At 40.8% G+C, this 20,937-nt stretch overlaps 1 protein-coding gene across 1 annotated transcript in view; it reads left to right on the top strand.

Annotated features, from left to right (window-relative positions):
* Positions 1-501: 501 nt before the first annotated feature.
* The window catches only part of FREM1 (FRAS1 related extracellular matrix 1), a 122,216-nt gene continuing 101,780 nt past the window's right edge, over positions 502-20,937 (top strand). Inside the window, exons 1-6 of the mRNA XM_040962821.1 lie at positions 502-802; positions 5,001-5,095; positions 9,956-10,257; positions 11,572-11,768; positions 15,971-16,294; positions 19,938-20,046. Coding sequence (XP_040818755.1) covers positions 569-802; positions 5,001-5,095; positions 9,956-10,257; positions 11,572-11,768; positions 15,971-16,294; positions 19,938-20,046 — 1,261 coding nt within the window. The 5' untranslated portion in view covers positions 502-568. The remainder of the gene's footprint in view (positions 803-5,000; positions 5,096-9,955; positions 10,258-11,571; positions 11,769-15,970; positions 16,295-19,937; positions 20,047-20,937) is intronic.

The following is a 20,937-nucleotide window of genomic DNA, read 5'->3' on the forward strand; positions in this document are numbered from 1 at the left end:
AGAATTGACCTCTTCCTCTGAACTCGGAGAACCTAGACACACTCTAGCCATGGCTATCCCTGGGCCATGAGGCCACAGAAATGCCATCTTGCTCTGTCAGGGGTTGTCAAGCAGAGTCATTAAATGACTGTTTTTTCTTACAGGTGGGCCCAGAGATCATCTTAGTTTATTTATTTTTAATTTGGCTGAAATTGTAGTCTGGTGGAAAGATCCATTTGTCAGTAGCGGTCTTTTGAGTAGTCACATAAACCTTTGGTTTTTCTCTCTCCCTCTTTTTCCTCTGACCCCTTCTCCCATGTGCAGGATTAGCAAAACTCTCAAGAGGCACACTAATCTGCCAGCGTTGTCAGGAGTGATCAGCGAGCTTTATTAAAAGCCCTGGGATTGCCTCAAAGGCCTCCTTGTCTGAGTCTGAAATGAAAGCGGTGTGGTAAGACCTCAGGAAACATTGTGAGGACCCCTGGCCCTGCCCCTTGGGCTATGAGCTGACAATCCAGGAGCAGGTGGGAGGCTCTCCTTGGTAGACAGGATTTCACTGGTGGATGGAAGCAAGTTGTGGCTTGTCAGCATGAAGCCTCTGTGCCAGGATGGGCTGCCTATCCTGCTGCTCTCGCTGTTCCTGGGCTGGGCCAGCCCCACCTTCGTCAGTGTCAATCATGGCCTGAGAGTGATGAAGGGCAGCTCCGCCTTCCTGTCAGTGGATGACCTGAAGTTTGCTGTCCCCAAGGAGAAGGACGCCTGCAAAGTGGAAGTGGTGATGAATGAGCCAATAACGCAGCGGGTGGGGAAGCTCACTCCACAGGTAGGTCAGAGCCAAATTGTTCTCTTCAAAAGTGTACGTAATGTCAGTCTGCAGCAGGGTGGCAGGGAGAGAGAGAAAATGAATACCAAGCAACCTCCTTTCAGCCAGTCAGAAGTGAGTATTGTAAAATATTCCCATTTGACAGGTTATGATTAGCTGGAGAAATAGCCTGCTGTGCTGCTATGTGAGCTTAAACCTAATTTTGAACATTCTTGGTGAATTTCGCACTACAAGCTTGCTACAAACAGGTTTTGCTCCTAAATATGCTAACATTTGAGGAAGAAGTCAGATTCAAGCTAATATAGAGCTGCATATGTATTTTTTAAAATAATGCATTATATTTGCAAGTCTTTTCAATGTCTCCTCTTATTGAAAAGAACTCATATCTTTTAAAACTATTATTAGTATTACTAGTAGTAATAAGAAAGACTCACGTACAGAAAGAGAGACAAAGACATCAGCTAGTGTATTTCCCAAATACCGGCAGTGGTTGGAGCTATGCCTCAACCTGGGAACACAATCTAGGACTCCCAGGTGGGTAGCAGAAACTGTTGCTTGAACCATCTCCACTGCTTTCCAGGGTTGGCATTGATGGAAAACTGGAGTCAGGGGCTGGAGCTGGGAATTCCACCCTGACACTCCCACGTGGAATTTGAGTGTCAAATCCCTGGAACTCCTATATATTTTAATGACTGATAGAGCTTACAGAGTAGCTGGTCATCTAGGGAAAGTTATAAAAGGCATATACAATTCTCATTTAAAGTCCAGTGTTAGTTTACAAGATATAGATAACAAAATGGGCAGTTTCCCAAGAGGTGGTGTGGGTAGTCACTTGTGTGATTTGGTTATTAAGTTCCACATTCCAATCAATGTGTTTGGAGAGATTGCTGACAGTTATTAAGAAGTGAATATTTATATGCGCAGAAGATAATATGCAAAAGCTATCTAAGCTAACTACCAGTGGTATTCAACTTAGACCCAAATACACATACCTACCTGATTGGGCAAAACAGAATTCTTCCTTTTACCAGATTCTTCCCCATTAGAAGGTAATTTGGGGACAATCTGTTGTGACCAAAACTGTCCTCTTATGTTTTTCCTTTCCTGGTTGCAAATAGCCTGCATATCCTTAATATATATGGCACTGTTTCTAGTGAAATTGGCTCCAGTACATAATTTTTAGTATGTTCTGGTTTGGCCTACTTGGAGGTTCTGGGGAGCACAAAGGGAAACAATTAACTAGAACTAGAAAGAACACATATTTGCACGTAAAGTTTGGAGAGTAAAACTAAATCATCTCTGTCTCAAACTGTCTTAAGACAGAAATCCAGTTGAAGCCAAATTGCATTGCTAGAAGACACCCCTCCAATGTTATACTGGCCGCCTAACTGCTGCTGTTCATTCCAACAAAGTAGGATCACATTTTGAATGCTCAGCATATATATTTCCATAGGCAAATTTGACACCTCCAATGGATTTATGTCATTAAAAGTAGATGAGTGATCTATACCTTTGGAAGTATATTTATACTGTGGTAAAGGAGTCCATTGGGATGTGGAGTTTTTTTTTTTTTTTTGAGAGTTACTTAATTTTATTGGAAATGCAGATTTATGGAGAAAAAGAGAGGCATAAAGAAAAATCTTCCATCTGCTGGTTTACTTCCCAAGTGTTTGCAACTGCTGGAGCTGAATTGAATTGAGACCAGGAGCCAGAAGCTTCCTCTGAGTCTCCCATGTGGGTGCAGGGTCCCAAGGCTTTGAGCCATCCTCTGTTTTCCCAGGCCCCCAGAAGGGAGCTGGTTGGGAACTGGAGGAGCCAGGATTAGAACCAGTGCCCATGTGGGATCCCAGTATGTGCATGGTGAGCATTTTAGCCAGTGGGCCACTGCACCAGGCCCAAGATGTAGAATTTTATCACTCTTTTGTCAATTGAGAAATATGTGTTTCTCAAAGTAATGTGTGATTATTTTCAATTTTTTAATTCTGAAAATTTGACCAAAAGTAAGATTCTCCACTAAAGTCAGTTATTTACCTATTTACTTGACAGACATACAGACACAGCAACCCCACCTTCCACCACCCGCTTCCTGCCTACCTCTTCACCATTTTCTGGTTTCTTTCCAAATGCTTACAATGCTGGGACCAAGCCTCACTGAAGCTGGAAGCCTGGAACACAATCCAGGTTGCTCCCATGGGTGGCAGAACCATGAGTGCTTGGGCCATCACCATTGTCCCTTAGAGTCTGCCCCAGCAGGAAAGCAGTTTCAGGAGCCAAAGCCAACTTTTGAACCCAGATAATCCAGCATAGGCATGTTAACTGGCGCCTTTACTACAAGGCTAAAATCCTACCCCATTTTGTTTTGTTTTTAATTTGTTCTTGGTTTTTATGCATACTGATTCAGTTCTCCCTGGGGATTTATTTCTTATGGAAATTTTATACCCAAGTGAGCATGCACACATGCACATACACTTACATATACACACAGAACCTAAACATAAGAGCTTAGTAGTAAGCTGAAAACCAGACCAATGTGAACCCATTTCTAGCAAGATGATTGTATTAACAACATCCTGCTGTGTAATGAACAATTTCATTTGATTTGCACAGAAAACATTTTGCTTAACATCTGTTCAATTAGTGTTTTCATTTCATTACTCAAGTTTCTCTTATCACCAACAGGTTCATTTTCCTATTGCATATTGGGAAAGGAATTTTGATTGGTGCACATTAGTACCTTCTGTTTAGATAAACCTCTTGATAGAGCCCATTAGATGAGGTCAATGGCAGCATGTTTTTCTCATGTTCTAGGACAGGACTTACTTGTACACAGCATTTCTTACACCTGGCCGACAACAAGAAATTTCCTGAGAAGAAAATCACCCAGTTTAATGCTGAGCTTGCTTTTTTGAGTAGGAACTACAGCAGTGAGAAAGTATCTCTAGTTTGAACCAGTTTACTGTCATTAAAGTGAGTAATGAATTAAGAATGTGTGACAATTTAATTATAAATTGTAATTGAAAAGCAGTTGAAGTGGAAAAAAACAAAGTGAGACAGTAATTAGAAAAGGATTTAGCTCTCTTTTGTTTTAGTTAGTAAATTTATGGACAATTATGGTTGTCGCCTTTTATAAAAGGAAAACATATTACGAAACATAAAACAGATGTTTCTTTTAACAAAGCAGATTGTCTCTTTATTACCACAACTATTTGTTGATGATGGGGAAGGTCTTTTCTTTATATCATTCCTAGCTGTCAATTAAAAGGAGGAACCAATGGTATCTGTGGGAAAAGAAAATCATTTGTATTAGTGATGAAGGTTTCCCAAGATGGATTATGTCTGAAAATGTTTGAATTGGCAGTAAAGATACCGCTAGAACATATGACCTCGACAGTAATGGTTTGAATACCTCAAGGGTGTTTTCCAAAGCTCTACTAAGTCATGCTGGGCAGAACAAGGTCACGATCAGGGTGGCAGAGAAGATTCTTCTTTAAAAACCTGGGTTCCCAAACTGTAATAGTTAATGATAATTCTAAATGAAATGACAGAGATAATTATAGCTTCATTTGAAGGGAGGAACCTGCCTTGAAAGTTCTATTGGTTTTGCTGGTCATGTATGCTATAACTATTAAGTCATTGTAAGTGTAGGAGACACAACTGTTGATCATGTTTGCCTTGATCTATCCCAAAGTGTCCATGGTCCCAAGACCATAAAAACATTGTTTGGAAATTTAAAAAAAAACCAGAAGAACAAAAATATATAGAAGTGGTTTAGTATATTTGTGGGTGGTGTAAGACGTAACCTTTCCACACAGCATACTGGCAGGTCTCTCTATTGCACTTGCCATGAATAACTGAAGACGGTAAATAAAATTTTGATAAATGGAGCCATATTTTAAATATAAAATAGCCACTGTGAAAACAATTATTTTAGAGAGATAACATCCATTGATTGATTTGCTTGATCTGCTTGGATTTTCGTAGTTTAGATAGCGCTCCAAGCAAGACAGCTATAGAAGCAAGATGGTGAGTGAACATGAAAGTAGGGTGAATTTGGTGATACACATACACACACATACTCAGACACTTGGCCATTACTAGCCGACTGGCTTTCTCCAGGAAGTCTGATAATGCTGGAAACGGGAAGAGGAAAGCATGTAGCTGTGTCTCATGGATGTTTCCCTTTCTTCATATGCACTAGATCTTTGACTGTCACTTCCTTCCCAACGAAGTGAAGTACACTCACAACGGCTGCCCACTGCTTGATGAGGACACGGTGAAGCTTAGACTGTACAGGTATGTGGCCTGCTCATTTCTTGCCAGATAATCATTCTGCCACTTCTTAGGGCTTCCTCTCTGGTTATTTGTTATCAAGGAGAGCTGTTAATAGATTCCAAACAGGGAAGGAAACACTGGTAACTGGGGAGTCAAGCAGGTAAAAGAAGAATTGTAATCAGTTTTATATATCTGCATGTGTATCATCCTCCTTGACAGCATTTCTGATGAAATATTAGTTCTGTTGTTTCCCTTTAGAGTTCTTCCACAGATGTCTCTGTGCTTATCCACTGCTTATGTGGAAAAATCTCCTGCTACACATTCTAAATGAAAATTGACAAGAAAATATACTTCTTGAGAAGAAAATAAACTTCAAAATGGAAGGAGTGGTCTGGTGCAATGGTTCAATTGACTAATCCTTTACCTACCAGCACCAACAAGCCATATAGCTCCAGTTCATTCCAGCTACTCCACTTCCCAAACAGCACCCTGCTTATGGCCTAGAAAAGCAGTGGAAGATGGCCCAAAGCCTTGGGACCTCCTGTACCTAGGTGGAAGACCCAGGACAAGACCCAGGCTCCTGGCTTTGGAATGGCTTAGTTCTGGCTGTTGAGGCCATTTGGGGATGGGAGATCTATCTCTCTCTGCCTTGCCTCCTTTCCAGTAATTGGCCTTTCCAAATAAAAAAAGAATCTTTAAAAAATTGAAGTAATTTCTTGCTTTTATTATCACTTGCTTAGTTATAAGAAATGCTGTATCCTCTTCTTAAGATAAAACTTTATTTGATGGGGGAAAGGGGTTTGATTCATATCCCCCAAAACCCACAATGTCCTGGCTGGGCTCAAGTTAGAATTCAGAAATTCAATCCAGGTCTTCCTTGAAGGTTGCAGAAATCCAAGGACTTGAACTACTTCTCAGGATCAGCATTGGCAGGAAAGTGGAAGCAAAGTGTAGAGTTGGCATCAAACTCAGGCATCCTAACTCGCATCTTAACTACTAGACCAAGCACTACCATTTTTCCGTTTTTCAGTATGCTAAATCATAAAAAAATTGATTGTAAACCTAAATGTAGGGTGATCATATAACCCAACAATTTCCCCTTCTTTATACCCAAAGAGAAATAACTGTAAACAATTTTTGTATCTAGATGCGCACTATTATCCATACAATCTATGAGTTTGAAAAATCAGTTGCTGAAAGAATAAACAGAATGTGTTGTATCATACAATGGACTATTACTCAGCCATGAAAGCCATGAAATATTCATTTCTGCTAACACTTGGTTGAACCTTGAAAACATTAAAAGCAAGAAGCCACATCCAAAGTGTAGTCACTGTAGGCTTCTATTAATATGAAATATTTAGAATATCAGATCCATAAAACAGCAGGTAGATGAGCAGTCGCCTGGTACTCAGCGTAAGCATAAGGAAGCATGGACTCTGATACCACAGGACAAGTGCTGGAAGAGGAATGAGCTGAATGTTGTGTCAGAAATGAAGTTGTGAAGAATTAGCACCCCCGGTCCTTAGGTGGCTATAAAATCAGCACACAGAGCTGTCACATCTCTCCAAGACTTTACACTTAAAAACAAGCTGGCATCTAGGGCTGAAATGGTGGCTTAGGAGGCTGAGCCTTTGACTGTTGCATTGCATCTCGTATGGGCCCCAGTTCAAGTCCTGGTTGCTCCTGATCCAGCTCCCTGTATATATAGCCTGGGAAAGTAGCAAAGGATGGCTGAGATCCATGTGACATATACAGAAGAAGCTCCTGGTTTAGCTCACGCATCATTGTAGCCATTTAGGAAGTGAACCAGTGAACAGATGATCTATATTTTCTCCCTATGTAAATCTGCCTCTCAAATAAAAATGAATAAATCTGAACAAAAAAAAAACCCTGACTTCCAAGGGCTGGAAAAGCTGATGATTCTAGGTGCTCCCACTTTTTCTTTAAAATGTAAACGGAATCAGAGGTTGGACGAAGATACATAAAGAGCAAAGTTAAGAGGAGTCAGGAGCTGGAGGGAGGTCTGAAACCCAGGTACTCAGATATAAAATATGGGCATCTTAAACTACTAGGCCAAAGGCCCGTTGCTTAATATATATATTAATATATAATATATAATGCGATATATTAATATATATTATATGCAATAGATTCATATATAATGTATACTAGTTGTATTATAATATATAACATAACATGTATAACATATTAATATATGTATTTATATACATTGTATATTATAGATTACATATATTACATATATCATATATTATATATCACATATATTATATACACTATATCACATAGTATATATCATATCACATATCATATATCATATGTATTATATGTAATATATGACATAATATATAGTGTATAATATATAATAAGATATATCACATATAATATATGAAATATATCATATTTAATACATGAAATATATCCATATAATACATAAAATATACCACATATAACATATGAAATATGCTGTATATAACATGTGAAATATACCATATGAGATATGAAATAAGCCAGATATTATATATGAAATATGCCATGTATGATATATGAAATATGCCATGTATGATATATGAAATATGCCATGTATGATATATGAAATATACCATATATAATATATGAAATATACCATATACATATAATATTATATATATGATTTGTTTTTATTGAAAAATCAGGTTTACAGAGAGAAGGAGAGACAAAGAGAAAGGTCTTCATCCACTGGTTCACTCCTAGAGTGAATGGCCAGAGATGAGCTGATCTGAAGCCAGGAGTCAGGATCTTCTTCTAGGTCTTCCATGCAAATTCAGGGTCCCAAGGTTTTGGGCTATCTTTACTTCATTCCCAGGCAAAAGCAGGGAGCTGAGTGGTAAGTGTAGGAGTGAGGACACAAACTGGCACCGATTTGGGATCTTAATGCTTCAAAGGTGAGTTGGTACACAACTCTTTGCTTACAGCCAATTGTGCCACTCCCTCCAGTGAGTTCCAGGTCTGGGTTCTTATGCTAGATTTCCACAAAGAACTCCGTAGCACCAACTCCTTGCTCATCAATCTCCACCTCCTGTGATACCATTCTGAGGCTGCACTGTTGTCTGTACATCCTTTCTCCCACTTCTGGTTGGAGCAGGTCCCAGGATTAGGGAGACACTAGATGTCCTATATAGCTAGGTTGTGGGTGGCACTGATCTTGCCAGAACCTGTTGGACATTAGGTCTGGGTGCCTCATAGACCTATTTTGACCCGTACGATGCAACAGTTGGTACTATTTTCCTGTGGGACTAGTGCAATCCACTGAACTCAGTGAGTTCTCGTGAGCTCAGCACATGCGCAGTTCACTGTTGTCCCCTGGAGTCCTAAAGCTTTTGCCACAGTGTACAAAATGGCGCCTGATGTACCACTACTAGAGTTCTTGATCTGCTGGCCATCAGGTCTTAGGGCTACCCAGACCTGTCTTGGGTGGAACCTGTAGAATGCTACGTTGATGCAGTTCACTGGTTCACCCTAAACCCAGAGTATGCTGAGTTTTTTCCCTTGTCTTTGCCTCGTTAAGCAAAATGGCGCCCAATTTGGCTCTAAGGGGGCTGTCTGGGCTGTGAAATCTACCCCGTTCTTGCACTGCTCATCTGGGATCTGCTGCTCTGTCTCTACTCCTGGTCAAATTAAACAGCCCAGCAAGACGAGCAGTTCTTTGTCTGGGTTCACCTCCCAAGCTCCCAAAGTCTATTCCCACCTGGTTGCTGGTGGAGTTCCAGCTGCCGCTGGAGTATCAGTCACTGCAACACCACACACACCATTGTGTCCGCTGCTTTCCTGTGTCTGTCAATCTCCACGTACCCCTCTGCTGTTGTTTTGTCCTCTCCTATTTCCTGGAATGTGCTCTTTCTGCTTCTTCCTGATTAAATATTTCTGTCCATTTAAACATGTCCTTACCCTATTCCCCAATCTTGATTCTCTGGCACTTGCAGATACCCTGGTAACAATGTCTCTGGGGACTCCTAGCCATGGTAGTAACAAGGACTGAATGAATACCCTATATGTGTGCAGCACTGAGCTGGGCACTCAGAATTCTGTGATGACCACCCCTCTTGTGGTGTTTCCCGAAGGCCTTACCCAGTACTCCTATACTAAAGCTCAGTCCAGGGGTGGTAGTGGGTATTATAATTCTGCATTTCAAATAAACAAATGTTTAAAAGCAAAAAAAAAAAAAGAAAGTCCATTAGAGATTCCTTTAGGCTTGACATGCTCTTTATATGTATGCTTGAAATGGGATTCTGAGCTCTCAACTGCCTCATTTTTAAGAAAGATTTATTTACTTTAATTGGAAAGACAAATATACAGAGAGAAGACACAGAGTGAAAGATCCTCTGTCTGGTGGGTCACTCCCCAAGTGGCCACAATGGCTGGAGCTAAGCCAATCTGAAGCCAGGAGCCAGGAGCTTCCTCTGGGTCTCCTAAGCAGGCACAGGATCCCAAGGCTTTGGGCTATCTTCTGCTGCTTTTCTAGGCCAGAAGCAAGGAGCCAGAAGGGAAGTGGAGCAGCCAGAATGTGAACTGGTGCCAAAATGGGATTGTAGCACATGCAAGACAAGGATTTAGCCACTAGGCAGTTGTGCCAGGCCCTCGGCTGTTTTTAAATACCAGAATGGATGATGAGTTTGAGAGCAGGTGTTCAAAGAATGATAATCAAAGAAAGAAATGACAAAAAAAAAAAAAAAGACTGACACCAAGGTGGAAAAGAGAACAGGGATGTTTGATGCAGAGCATGAAACCGAATGCTAACTCCACCCATCATGCAGGTCATGTGAAGGGCAGCTTCCATGGGGAAGCGCTGATGAACACAACTTGGCTCTGCTTTCTCCACAGATTCACTCAAACAGACACGTTCACGGAAACCTTTATCCTGCGAATCTATCTCTTGGAACCAGATTGTAACATCATCCGTAGGAGTGACAATGTGCTGCAAGTGTCGGAATTCTACAGCTTGTCCCAAGCGATTGATAAGAACCTGCTCAGGTTTGAATATGACAGGACGGCTAACCTGGAATGCACCATCAGTCTGGACCCTGTGAGGACTCAGCTACCAGCCTGGGGCCAGATGGTTCTGGTGGAGTCTCGACCAAAAGAACCCCGGGGAGATCAGCCACACAGTTTTTTCCCTGAGTCCAGTATGACATCTTTTTATTTATTGTTGTTATTTGGGAAGCAGAGAAGGAGAGAATGAATGCTCCCCCATTTACTGGATTGCTTATCACATACCTGCAATAACTGAGGCAATAGCTGGGAGCCAGCACCATGATCCATGTTTCCCATCTATGTGGCATGGGCCAAATAACATGAGCCATCACCATTGCCTCCTGGGGGTATATCTTGGTGGGATGTTTGAGACCAATATATTTTAGCTGCTTGAAAAATCTAGCAGAGTGGTTAGGAATATGGACTTTGGCATCAGGAAGACTGGGGCTTGAAAAGTACCTCTGCCATTCATTTTTTTGTGTAATTTAGTCATCAACCAATTTAAGTGTCTGTAGGATATGATTAGATAATTCTCTGGGATAACAGGAAACTAGATTCCAGGCACACAAAATACTTAATACTGCACCTTGGCACATAAGGATGTACTCATTAATTGTCCACTAGTATTAATTATAGGAATGACAGTAATAATAACAGCAGCTGGTTTATTTATTGTGGTTAGATTATGAGGAGGTTTGAAGTAAGCTAAGTGGCAGGCATGATTCAAATCAGGGAGACCTAGTAATGTCCCTTTTGCTCTTCAATCAGTATATGTAAGCAGCATCTATATATACAATGTTATTTGAAGAATTATGGAAAGAAATATAAGAGGCAGATGAATTTGGACAGAAGTTTACAAATAAAAACAGACTACTTCATTTTATCTTGACAATTCTGTGAGTGAAAGAGTATCTAATTTGCATCATGAAAGTGAGATTCAAAAAGTACTTACTTCTCTGAATATCCTGTACCCCTGATAAGAATGAAAAATGCAATCGGACAGACATGAAGACCACTGGAGAAACAATCAAGAAGCAGTAAGACAGGGCAGGTTGGCTAAAGAATATGTAAGGGATGTGCTGCTAAACTAGAAGGATCTAGAGGGAGGTGCAGGATTTGAATAACACTTGGTAGAGATTATAGGATGGAACTGTGAAAGATGAGGCTGTGAACGGAAGACTGATGGGACATGAAAGCCTGGCCTGTTGTCGGGAAGGCTCACACAGTAGAAAACACACTCTTGGTATTTATTCTCTCCGTGTAAGGGCTAGGTGAGCAGCCTTGCAGCAAAAGAAATCAGCAGCTTTGGGAATGCTTTTGTCACATTCGGGAAGTAACTGGAGGGAATACAAGACCATCCGTGGGGCAGTGAGCAGGAATCAGTGTCTGTGGGAGAATGGGCTGGTTTTAAATTTTATAGCTATTTTATTTGCATGACCATCTGCATCCAGTGTTGTACATCCCAGGTCTGGGGACAGAACTGAAGTGTCCGGGTGGCCGCTGTGCCCTGGAGTTGAAGAAGATAGGAAGTCTCAGAGTGAGCTGCGAGGAGTTCCTGCTGATGGGGCTTCGTTATCACCATCTGGCTCCCCCTTCACCCAACGTTGACTACATCTCCATCCAGCTGGACCTCACAGACAGCAGGAGTAAAATCGTGTATAAGGTAGGGCTTAGATCACAGGCTGGTGTTCCCAGCTGATTCACAGTGAGAGAAGCAACCCCACCAGAATGCGTGAGCTGGCTCCCGTGCCAGGGACTGTCCTGTTGGTTTTGACATGAACCTTCTGTATCATTTTTTAAGGATATTTTATCTCCACTGAAATTTTTTGAGCCTTTTTTCTTTTCAGATTTCCTTTTTTTTCCCTAACTACATCCAGCTATGATTTTGTTTATATTTTTGATCTGTTGTACTGGGAGTTTACCCATTCAAATGACTTTGTTGCTCTATTTCTCATTTATCTATTTCATAGTCAATTTGGTATGTCTTAAAATACCCTCCTTTGTTGGCATAGAAGTAATGTATTTACTGCAGGGAGAAAGGGAGGAAGAAATAGGACATTATTATGTTTTTAGAATTTTATCTATAAATCACATTGAATCTGTAAAAATAATTAAAACTAAAATAAAAATTTTAAATCAGTATCACAAAAAATACAGAAAGCAAATAAGAAGTAAAATGCTCTGTTTTTATACTAGATTTATACACACACACATATATATATATATACTAAGACAGTGGGAGGACATATAGAAGAGTTGATTTTATTCTGTGGAATTGTATTTGTACTGTAGGGAAAGCTTTGTACTTATTCCTTTATTAATTTTTATAATTATAAGTCTATCCTCATCACGTGACTACACAACATTCATCCATGATTTCTCCCAGATTTTTAAAGATCTTTTCCTATACGTGCACCTTTTTTAATTCACCGAAAAACAACTTTGGTATGCAGTGAAATACACGGAACAATTGTTTTGCAAGTAGCCCAAATTTTTCACACTATTCTCTGAACAGTTAACTTTGTTGCTCGTAATTTTAGATGACTCTTCTGTTGTATGGCAAGTCTAAAGTATAATATCTACTTATATGTTTCAATACTTACTTCATATGCTTATGTCATTTTCAAATCATATTGTCCTAAATATAAATCTATAATTTACTTTCATAGTTTTCAGAAAAGTTATACTTCATCAATTCTTTTTAAAAATTTTTTCTCTCAAACTTTTCTTCACTATTTTTTGTACTGTAGATTCTAGATAAATATTTCATTATTTAGTTTCATTTACATATTTGAAAAAATTATGTTAATTTTAAAAAAGATGTAACAATGTTAGATTAAAGCTACGCACTATTTGGTGAAGAGTTGAAGCATTAGAACATTAGAAATGAGAAACCTTCATTTTTTCATGTTTTCTCGAAAGTTTAGAATTTTCTTCATGTAAGTTAAGCCAATTTACATATTTTTTTTCCAAATTATGGTAAATAGAATCTTCTTCGCGCATTAGAGCTTCTTGCCAGTTATTAAGAATAAATATGAAAGCTACTTTTTGGGGTTCAATTTGATTTTTTTCTGGCTTCTTTCCTGAATTCAGTTATTTTAAGAAATTTTCAATTCTTTGGACTTTAAAGGCCATAATTGTATCCATTTACTAATGATGATAATTGTGTCTTGTCCTTTTTGATAATTCTTATTGTTTTGACTGTTTCTCATTGGGTTATGCTGCTACAAAGAGGACCTGGCATGTTTGTTTGGTCAATATCAGCTTCCCATGTTGTCCTTTGTAATTCATCTTGCCTTGAGTTCATCTTTGTTTGAAATTAACATGATCACTCTTTTTCCTCACATGTGAATGAGAATCATCCTTTCTTATTCTTTTTATATAACTTTAAGTATCTTTTCTGTAAGATGCAGCAATTGGACATTTTCATCAAATTTCAGAACATTTGCCTTGCCCAAAGAAATATAAACTATTTGCTGATACACGTGGGGTTTATCGGTGATCATATTTTTGTTTTCTTGCTAGTGAAAATTATTTTTCTTGCAAAACAAGTTGTTTTCTTTGCTTTTGTATTATTTGAAAGAATTTTATCTTATTGAATTTAATTGTATTGGATATAATATAATCTTACTGGATTTTTTTTTAAAGCTTGTTCTTTCTTTTAAAAAAATACTATTTGATAATTGTGTGGCATACACACGTATGGGGAAAGTGGAGCACCAGTAAATCAAACTGGCAGTCTGATACAGGTTGCTAGTGTCAAAAGCAGCTGTGCCACTATGTTGGCTCCTATTTTTATTTGGTTTTAATTCCAAATTTTGAAAAACTATTATTCAGTGCAAAAACTCCAATGAGGTCTCCAGGCTCTTTCCTGTGCGCGCTAAAGATGGATGCAGTTGATCATTCTCCCCTCTAGGGTCCTAGTATGTGGTTTTTGTACCTTATTATCTTTTATGTAAGTGCTTTGGACATTTGTAGCCATTTTACAAACATGCTTTGAATAACACATTTATTTGTATCAGTGCTCAACATCTGTCATTATAAATCATAACTTGACATTTCTTGAGTTTTCAAACTATGTGTCCTCAAATAATTGTCGTTCATGCACACCATAAGTGTTGCAGTGCTGCAGCGTAATATTCAGTGACCTTCTTCAGCCATGTGTTTGGAAGAGGAGGTGTAGATTATCTTCATCTCTGTGCTTCTCTCTTCATCCAAAGTTTCCTATCTCACTTCTGAACTTTCAAGCTGGTGCAGGGGTAGATGGGAGAGAATGTTGGGAGAGAGAGGCCTTACTTGGTCAGGCATTGATAGAATATGAATTCATGCTTTCTTGGTTTGGCAAACATTTCAAGCTGCTTCTTGGTCTCAGGGGCAATTTCATGGTTTCTCTAGAGAGCATCATCATGGGGCCTTTCTCTCCTAGCTCTTTGTCTTGAGTGGATGCATTCCCTGAGCGGGCCCTGTAGTCTCTTCTGCAGGCCAAGGATATGCTTTCCATCTGTCATATCTTTAGCACTGAAATGTATTTATTTTAAATTTTTATCTTTTGGCCTTCCAAAGTGACTCCGTTCAGGGTCAGGGTTGAAGAAATTCCCAGGAAAGCCCTCTTCCCATATCATGACTGGAAGCACACATGCTCTCCCATGCTGCAAACAAGGACGGTTGGATCCACAAAACCACGGCTACCCTTCTACTTCTGGCCACCCCACTTTGTCAGACATGAGCCCAGGACCAGCCCTCTGTGGAGGAAACGCAGTGTAAGGCTGAGATCAGGGAAGTTTCTTCCTAATATTGAGAAGGGAGTAGGCACTGACCCACTCTTCCTACCTTTTAGGCTGTTTGGTGTCGGGGTCTAGGAAATGACTCAGCACAGCACCAGTGTTTTCAAATTTCTTTCACTTTTTCTTATCTATCCCAACATTTTTATATTGCTATAGAGGGTGTTTGGGGTCTAGGTAATTTGCATGTAAATTTTGCACATAGTTTCTGTTTCATATTCATATTAAAATCTAATATCTCTTTTATTGGGACTTCTGTTGAGATTGTTAGACTCATCTGATAACTTTCTAATTCAACATCCAGGATTCTGTAGTATTACACGATTACACGATTGTGAAGAGCCAGTGCTCTTCACAACAGAGTACATCAAATGTTGTGACAGCTAGAATCTGCTGGTATGAGGCTTCCTCTCCCACACAGCACTTACTAACACCTCCAGTGCATGATGCAGTGATCTTGGATTCTTTGAAAGGATTCTTACCCTTAAGTTTCTTATTTTGGATGGATGCTTTTGTCTCTTAAGTGGTTGCTTGCAATCCCAATAACTACCCCTTTGCTTGGACCCCAGGGTCCTAAATCGCCAGACAACTGAATGGCCTTCCCTCAGCCACATGAATACTGGGTAAGGTGGCCAGAGGAGGCTGGTGGTGTGTGTCAAACACTGCTGAGTGCTTTCTGTTGATTTCATTTAGTGTTCACTTGATACCCATTTCCATTTACACACAGCAGGAAAACAAGTCTTTGGAGTCTGGTGACTTGTCTGAAGCCACACGTTATATAAAAGACAGACTCATAAACACCCTTGTTTCTGATGCCAGATGCTCTTCTTACATTACAGTCTCCTGAAACATGTACAAATAATGACATTTTTTGCCTCCTCCACAGAACAATGGTGTGGGAAACTGCAGGTGGATCCTGGTGGACAGCGTTGAAGTTCCCCAGGTGATTCTAATGTGCAGACTTCACATGTCTGCAGGGAACATCCTCCAGGCTGTGGCCGCATGAGGCAGCATGCTATGAACTCTGTAACTTATGTTTCATTCTTGTTATTTCCCTATTTGTATTTTCTTTCTCCTTCAAAAGTCAGAGAGTGCGTGGTTACCTGTTTATATCAGAGCTGGCTTCCCAAATCAGATTCCGAGGGCTGCATTCATGGCCACATTTATTCTGGAAGTGGATCAATTCATCCTGACCTCTTTGACTACGTCGGTTCTGGACTGTGAAGAGGACGAAACCCCTAAACCCTTGCTCGTGTTCAACATTACTAAAGCCCCACTCCAGGGCTATGTGACTCACCTGTTGGACCACACCAAACCTATCTCCTCATTCACCTGGCAAGACCTCAGTGATATGCAGATTGCCTACCAGCCACCCAACAGCAGCCACCCTGAGAGGAGACAGTATGAGGTAAGAAGGGAGACGGGCAGAGCTTCTGACTCCACTGGTGTTTACAGTGATTGTGGCAAACCTGCCATCAGCCTGCAGGTCTGTCTGCGTGTTCATTGCCACAGAATACAATCAATCACTGTAAATCAGGATGCAAACGGGATGCCCAGAGGAACCAGGCAGGTGATGCAAGCGTGCAGCCTGGCATGGCAACTGAAGGGAAGAGGCAGGAAGCAGCTGCCGCTCAGCATCCCCACTGCTTGCTGCCATGCCAGCAAATGTGTACCCTGGGTGGCCTTGGTGTTCTTGTCAAGAGAAGTGAGAGATCATTTTTTTAGAAAGAGAACATTTATTTATTCACAAGGTAGGGGAGAAGGTAAGTAGGAGGGAGAGAGGGAAAGGGAGAGAACAAGAGAGAGGTCTGCTGCTTCACTCCTCAAAAGCCCACAACAGCCAGGATTAGTCAGGCTAAAGCCAGAAGTCAGGAATTCCATCTGGTCTCTCATGTGTGGCAGGGGCCCACACACTTGCACCATCATGTGCTGCCTCCCAGGAGCACTAGCAGGAAGCTAGATTAGAAGCAAAAAGTAGGGGCTCAGTGCAATAGCCTAGTGGCTAGAGTCCTCCTCTTGCATGTGTCAGGATCCCATAAGGCACCAGTTTGTGTCCCGGCTGTTCCACTTCCCATACAGTTCCCTGCATTGGCCTGGGAAAGCAGTAGAGGATGGCTCAAAGCCTTGGGACCCTCCACCCATGTGAGAGACCCAGAAAAAACTCCTGGCTCCTGGGTTCGGATTGGCACAGCTCCAGCCATTGCAGCCACTTGGGGAGTGAACCAATGGATGGGATATGTTTCATTTTGTCTGTCCTTCTCTCTGTAAATCTGCCTTTCTAATAAAAATTAATGGATCTTTTAAAAAAGAAGAAAAGGAAGAGGAAGAAGAAGCAGCAGAAGAAGCAAAAGCAGAAGCAACAGCACAGAGTAGCTGGGGACTTGTCCCAGGCACTGCAATATTTGAGTGTTATATGTGGCAGCTTAATGTGCTATGCTACAATGCCCACCCCTAATTAAAAAAAATCATCTTTAAACATATAAAAATAATTAAAAATATTTAGGATAACTATAAAATACTTCTGAGGTCCACATTCGGTCCAGGGATCACTAATTTGCAAGTTATGGTGTCCCTCCACAAATTTATTATTATTATTATTTGAGATTTTTTTATTTTAAAGGCAGAGATGGGGGCAGAGACAGAGAGAGACAGAGCTCTTCTAAGCGCTGATTCACCATCCTGCAAATGGCTGCCAATGGCTAGAGTTGTCAGTTTGAAGCCAGGAGCTAGGAGCTTCTTCCAAGTCTCCTACATGGTTGTAGGGGCCCAAGGACTTGGGTCATCTTCTGCTGCTTTCACAGGTACATTAGCAGGTGCCTGGATCAAAAGTAGAGCAACCAGGTCTCAAACCTGTGGAAGGCTGGTACCATAGGCTGTGACTTTACCCACTAAGCCACTGTACTGGTCCCCCAAATTTTTTATATTGTATGAATCACTGAAATAAGAAAGAAGTATTTTCTAGTAAGTTTTTTGTTGTTTTCTTTCAGTCATAATTTTTACTGGCGGTTCATAACTTAGCTAATAATACTGATTCAGGGTTGGAAAGCCCATGATAGAATACAATAACAAGTATAAAGTAACTTAATCACTGAACACTTTCCATTAGAGAAATTCTGCTTTCATCTAATCTGAGGTCCCTTTATTGCACGTTCAATTGCTCTGCTCCTGTTTTGTATTCATGAGGAGTGGAGAACAGCAGATTATAGCCTTGCCCACAATGATGCCTCACATACTTATGACCTGCCAGAAAGTTAATTCAAAGAGGAGGGGAAATTTAAAACAGCAGATTGATACAGATTCAAGTTCAGCTTTATTGAAGAAAATGGGTATCACTGGGTTAGCCCTATAATTTGGGCATTTTCAGCATTTAGCCTCCAGGGCAGACCAAAGACCTTTGACTTTTCATGCAGGGTTGTGCCCTTGGCCTTTATTTCCTTCCCTTTGTAGTTGTGGCAGTTGGCTTGTTCTTTCCTTCCCTTGACTCACAGGGCTTCCCAGTTAGGAATTTCTCCTTACATCTCCACCTTTACCTGGAGCTCATAATACCCTGTTCTTCTGGCTGCTCTCAGCATTTTATAAAGTGATCTTAAAGCAGAACTCATCTGTATGGGTTTTTTTTTTTTTTTTTGGTTGTTGGAAGCTGTCTCAATGTTAATGGAGATCACCCGCTGCTCAGAAAATGTGGGCTGGAAGCCCTGGGGGAGAGCCCAGGCTGCGGAATGTTAATAATCTACTTCCCCAAGTACCTTCTGCCCTAGTCTATGCTCAATTTTAGTCTGTTGCTTATAACTATTTGCTACTCAGTATTTGCTGTTATACTTCTCTTATTTTCTTAACAGGATCACACATTTTTGAACCTACTTATTTGAAAGGTAAAATTAGAGAGAGGGAGACACAGAAATGAAGAGCCTTTGTTTGCTGGTTCACTTCCCCAAATGCCCACAATAGTTAGAAGCTGCACCAAAAGTTAGGAGCCTGGAGCCTGGAGCCTGGAGCCTGGAGCCAGGAGCCAGGAGCCAGGAGCCAGGAGCCAGGAGCCAGGAGCCTGGAGCCTGGAGCCAGGCATCAGGAACCTGGAGCCAGGAGCCACACCAAAGGCAGGAACTGGGAGCCTAGAGCCAGACATCTGGAGCCTAGAGTCTGGACTCAGGAGCCCAAAGCCAGGAGTCTAAGGACTTAGGTTGTCTACTACTGCTTTACCAGGCACACTAGCAGAGAACTGCATCAGAAGAGGAACAGCTGGAAGACAAAAACCAGTGTCCATAAGGGATGCTGGCATTGTATGTGGTAGCTTTATCTGATGTTCCACAGCACTGAACCCAGAAACATTTTAAGAAGGCAGTGAGCCTGGTATTTGTTATTATTCCATCTCATATTGGAATCTGGTACAAAATGTTCAAAGTAGTTAGCAAAGCTGAAACTTACCACATATCCCCTGCTTAGGAATTATGGGATTCATAAGAGCAAATAAAATCTAGATCTTTAAAAACATGTGTGATGGAATGAATGCCTCTTGATTTGGGTTTACCCAAATGGGAAACCCAGAAGAAGCTTCTGGCTCCTGGCTTCAGATTGGCTCAGCTCCAGATATTGTAGCCATCTGGGGAATGAAGCAATGAATAGAAGACCTCTCTCAATTTCTCCTTCCCTTTAAAATCTGCCTCCCAAATGAATATGATTAAATTTTAATAAAGAAAAAAATCTTTAGACATTTTCCAATGCTCCTTAAGGGCATAGTCATCACAACTGAGAAGTGCTATATTGGAGTCCCTACCATTGGGAGAGCTTTGTGTGACCTTAGAGGGTCCTCAGACACACACAGAGGCAGTTATGTAGCACAGGTGCCAATTTCAGATGAATAAATTTATTTGTAGAGAGGAATATTTAAAATAGTCCTTGACTAAGGATATAAAACTTTATATAAGCCTATAAAATAAAATCAGTTCTTCAAAAGTGAGGAGAGCTGAGAGCAGCAGGAACCTGAACTTGTTTTTGCTTCTTCTGGGGGCGTGGGACCTTATAGCCTGACTTGTCAGGTGCTTATATTGCAGGTGGAACTGGAAGTCTACGACTTCTTCTTTGAAAGGAGCACACCTATCACAGTCCACATCTCCATCAGAACCGCAGACACAAATGGCCCCCGAGTATCCTGGAACACAGGTAAAGTGCAGTAGCAGGTATTGAACACCCTGGTCCTGGAAGAGTTCCCCTTGCCCCCCCAAAAGACAGATGAATCAGGAAAGAAATATCATCTTATGACCATTTGATGCCTGAGTCTGTTGAATCTGAGATTTAGGCCATCAGGAAGTTGTTCTTGTCTTGTTTTACTTTTTCCTATTGACAGAGTAAGAAATCTGAATCTGTGATCTCTGTGTCCTGGTCTCGAGTTCTGTGTACTAAAGGAGAGAGGAGGAGGCTGCCTTTCAAGAGAGAAAATGACTCCAAGTCAGGCCCTTCAGAGGACTCGGAATCCACTCTCCTGTTCTTACATTGGGTACATGGAAACCAAAATATATAAGTAGAGCTTAAACTGCTCTGAAAAGCAAAAGGCTTTTCACTGCATCACAATTCCAAATGGACTCACAACATGATGGACACATTTAAACCAGTTGTACATGTGGGGTATAAATGAAGGATTTTTTTTCTTTCTCACCAGTCCCTTCAAAAGCATGCAAAACATGCTCGTAAGCAGTGGTTGTAAAGGAGAAGTATTTGTGTCTGATTAAAATCCTCAGTTGGTGGCTTCCTTGGAGTTACCTCATGTATACATTGTCTGTGTGTGTGTACACATGTATGTCCCTATATTTCAGCAGAGAATAGAACATATCAATTGCACAGCCTTGATATACAATGTTAGCACCACATCCCACTTTACCTCTGTAGGATGGCTAATGGGGAACAAGAAGGCTTGGTAATCTAGGGATCAGTAATCAAAAACTATCACGTAGATTACTGCTTCAGCACAGAACTGGGTAAGCCTGTGTGTGTGTGTGTTATGTTTGTGTGTGTGTGTGTGTGAGATCTGTACCAGCCACGCTTAACGGAGCTCTG

Source organism: Ochotona curzoniae, unplaced genomic scaffold, assembly GCF_017591425.1.
Source record: "Ochotona curzoniae isolate NIBS_2020 unplaced genomic scaffold, NIBS_Ocur_1.0 scaffold_3208, whole genome shotgun sequence".
In the NCBI taxonomy this organism is placed as follows: domain Eukaryota; kingdom Metazoa; phylum Chordata; class Mammalia; order Lagomorpha; family Ochotonidae; genus Ochotona; species Ochotona curzoniae.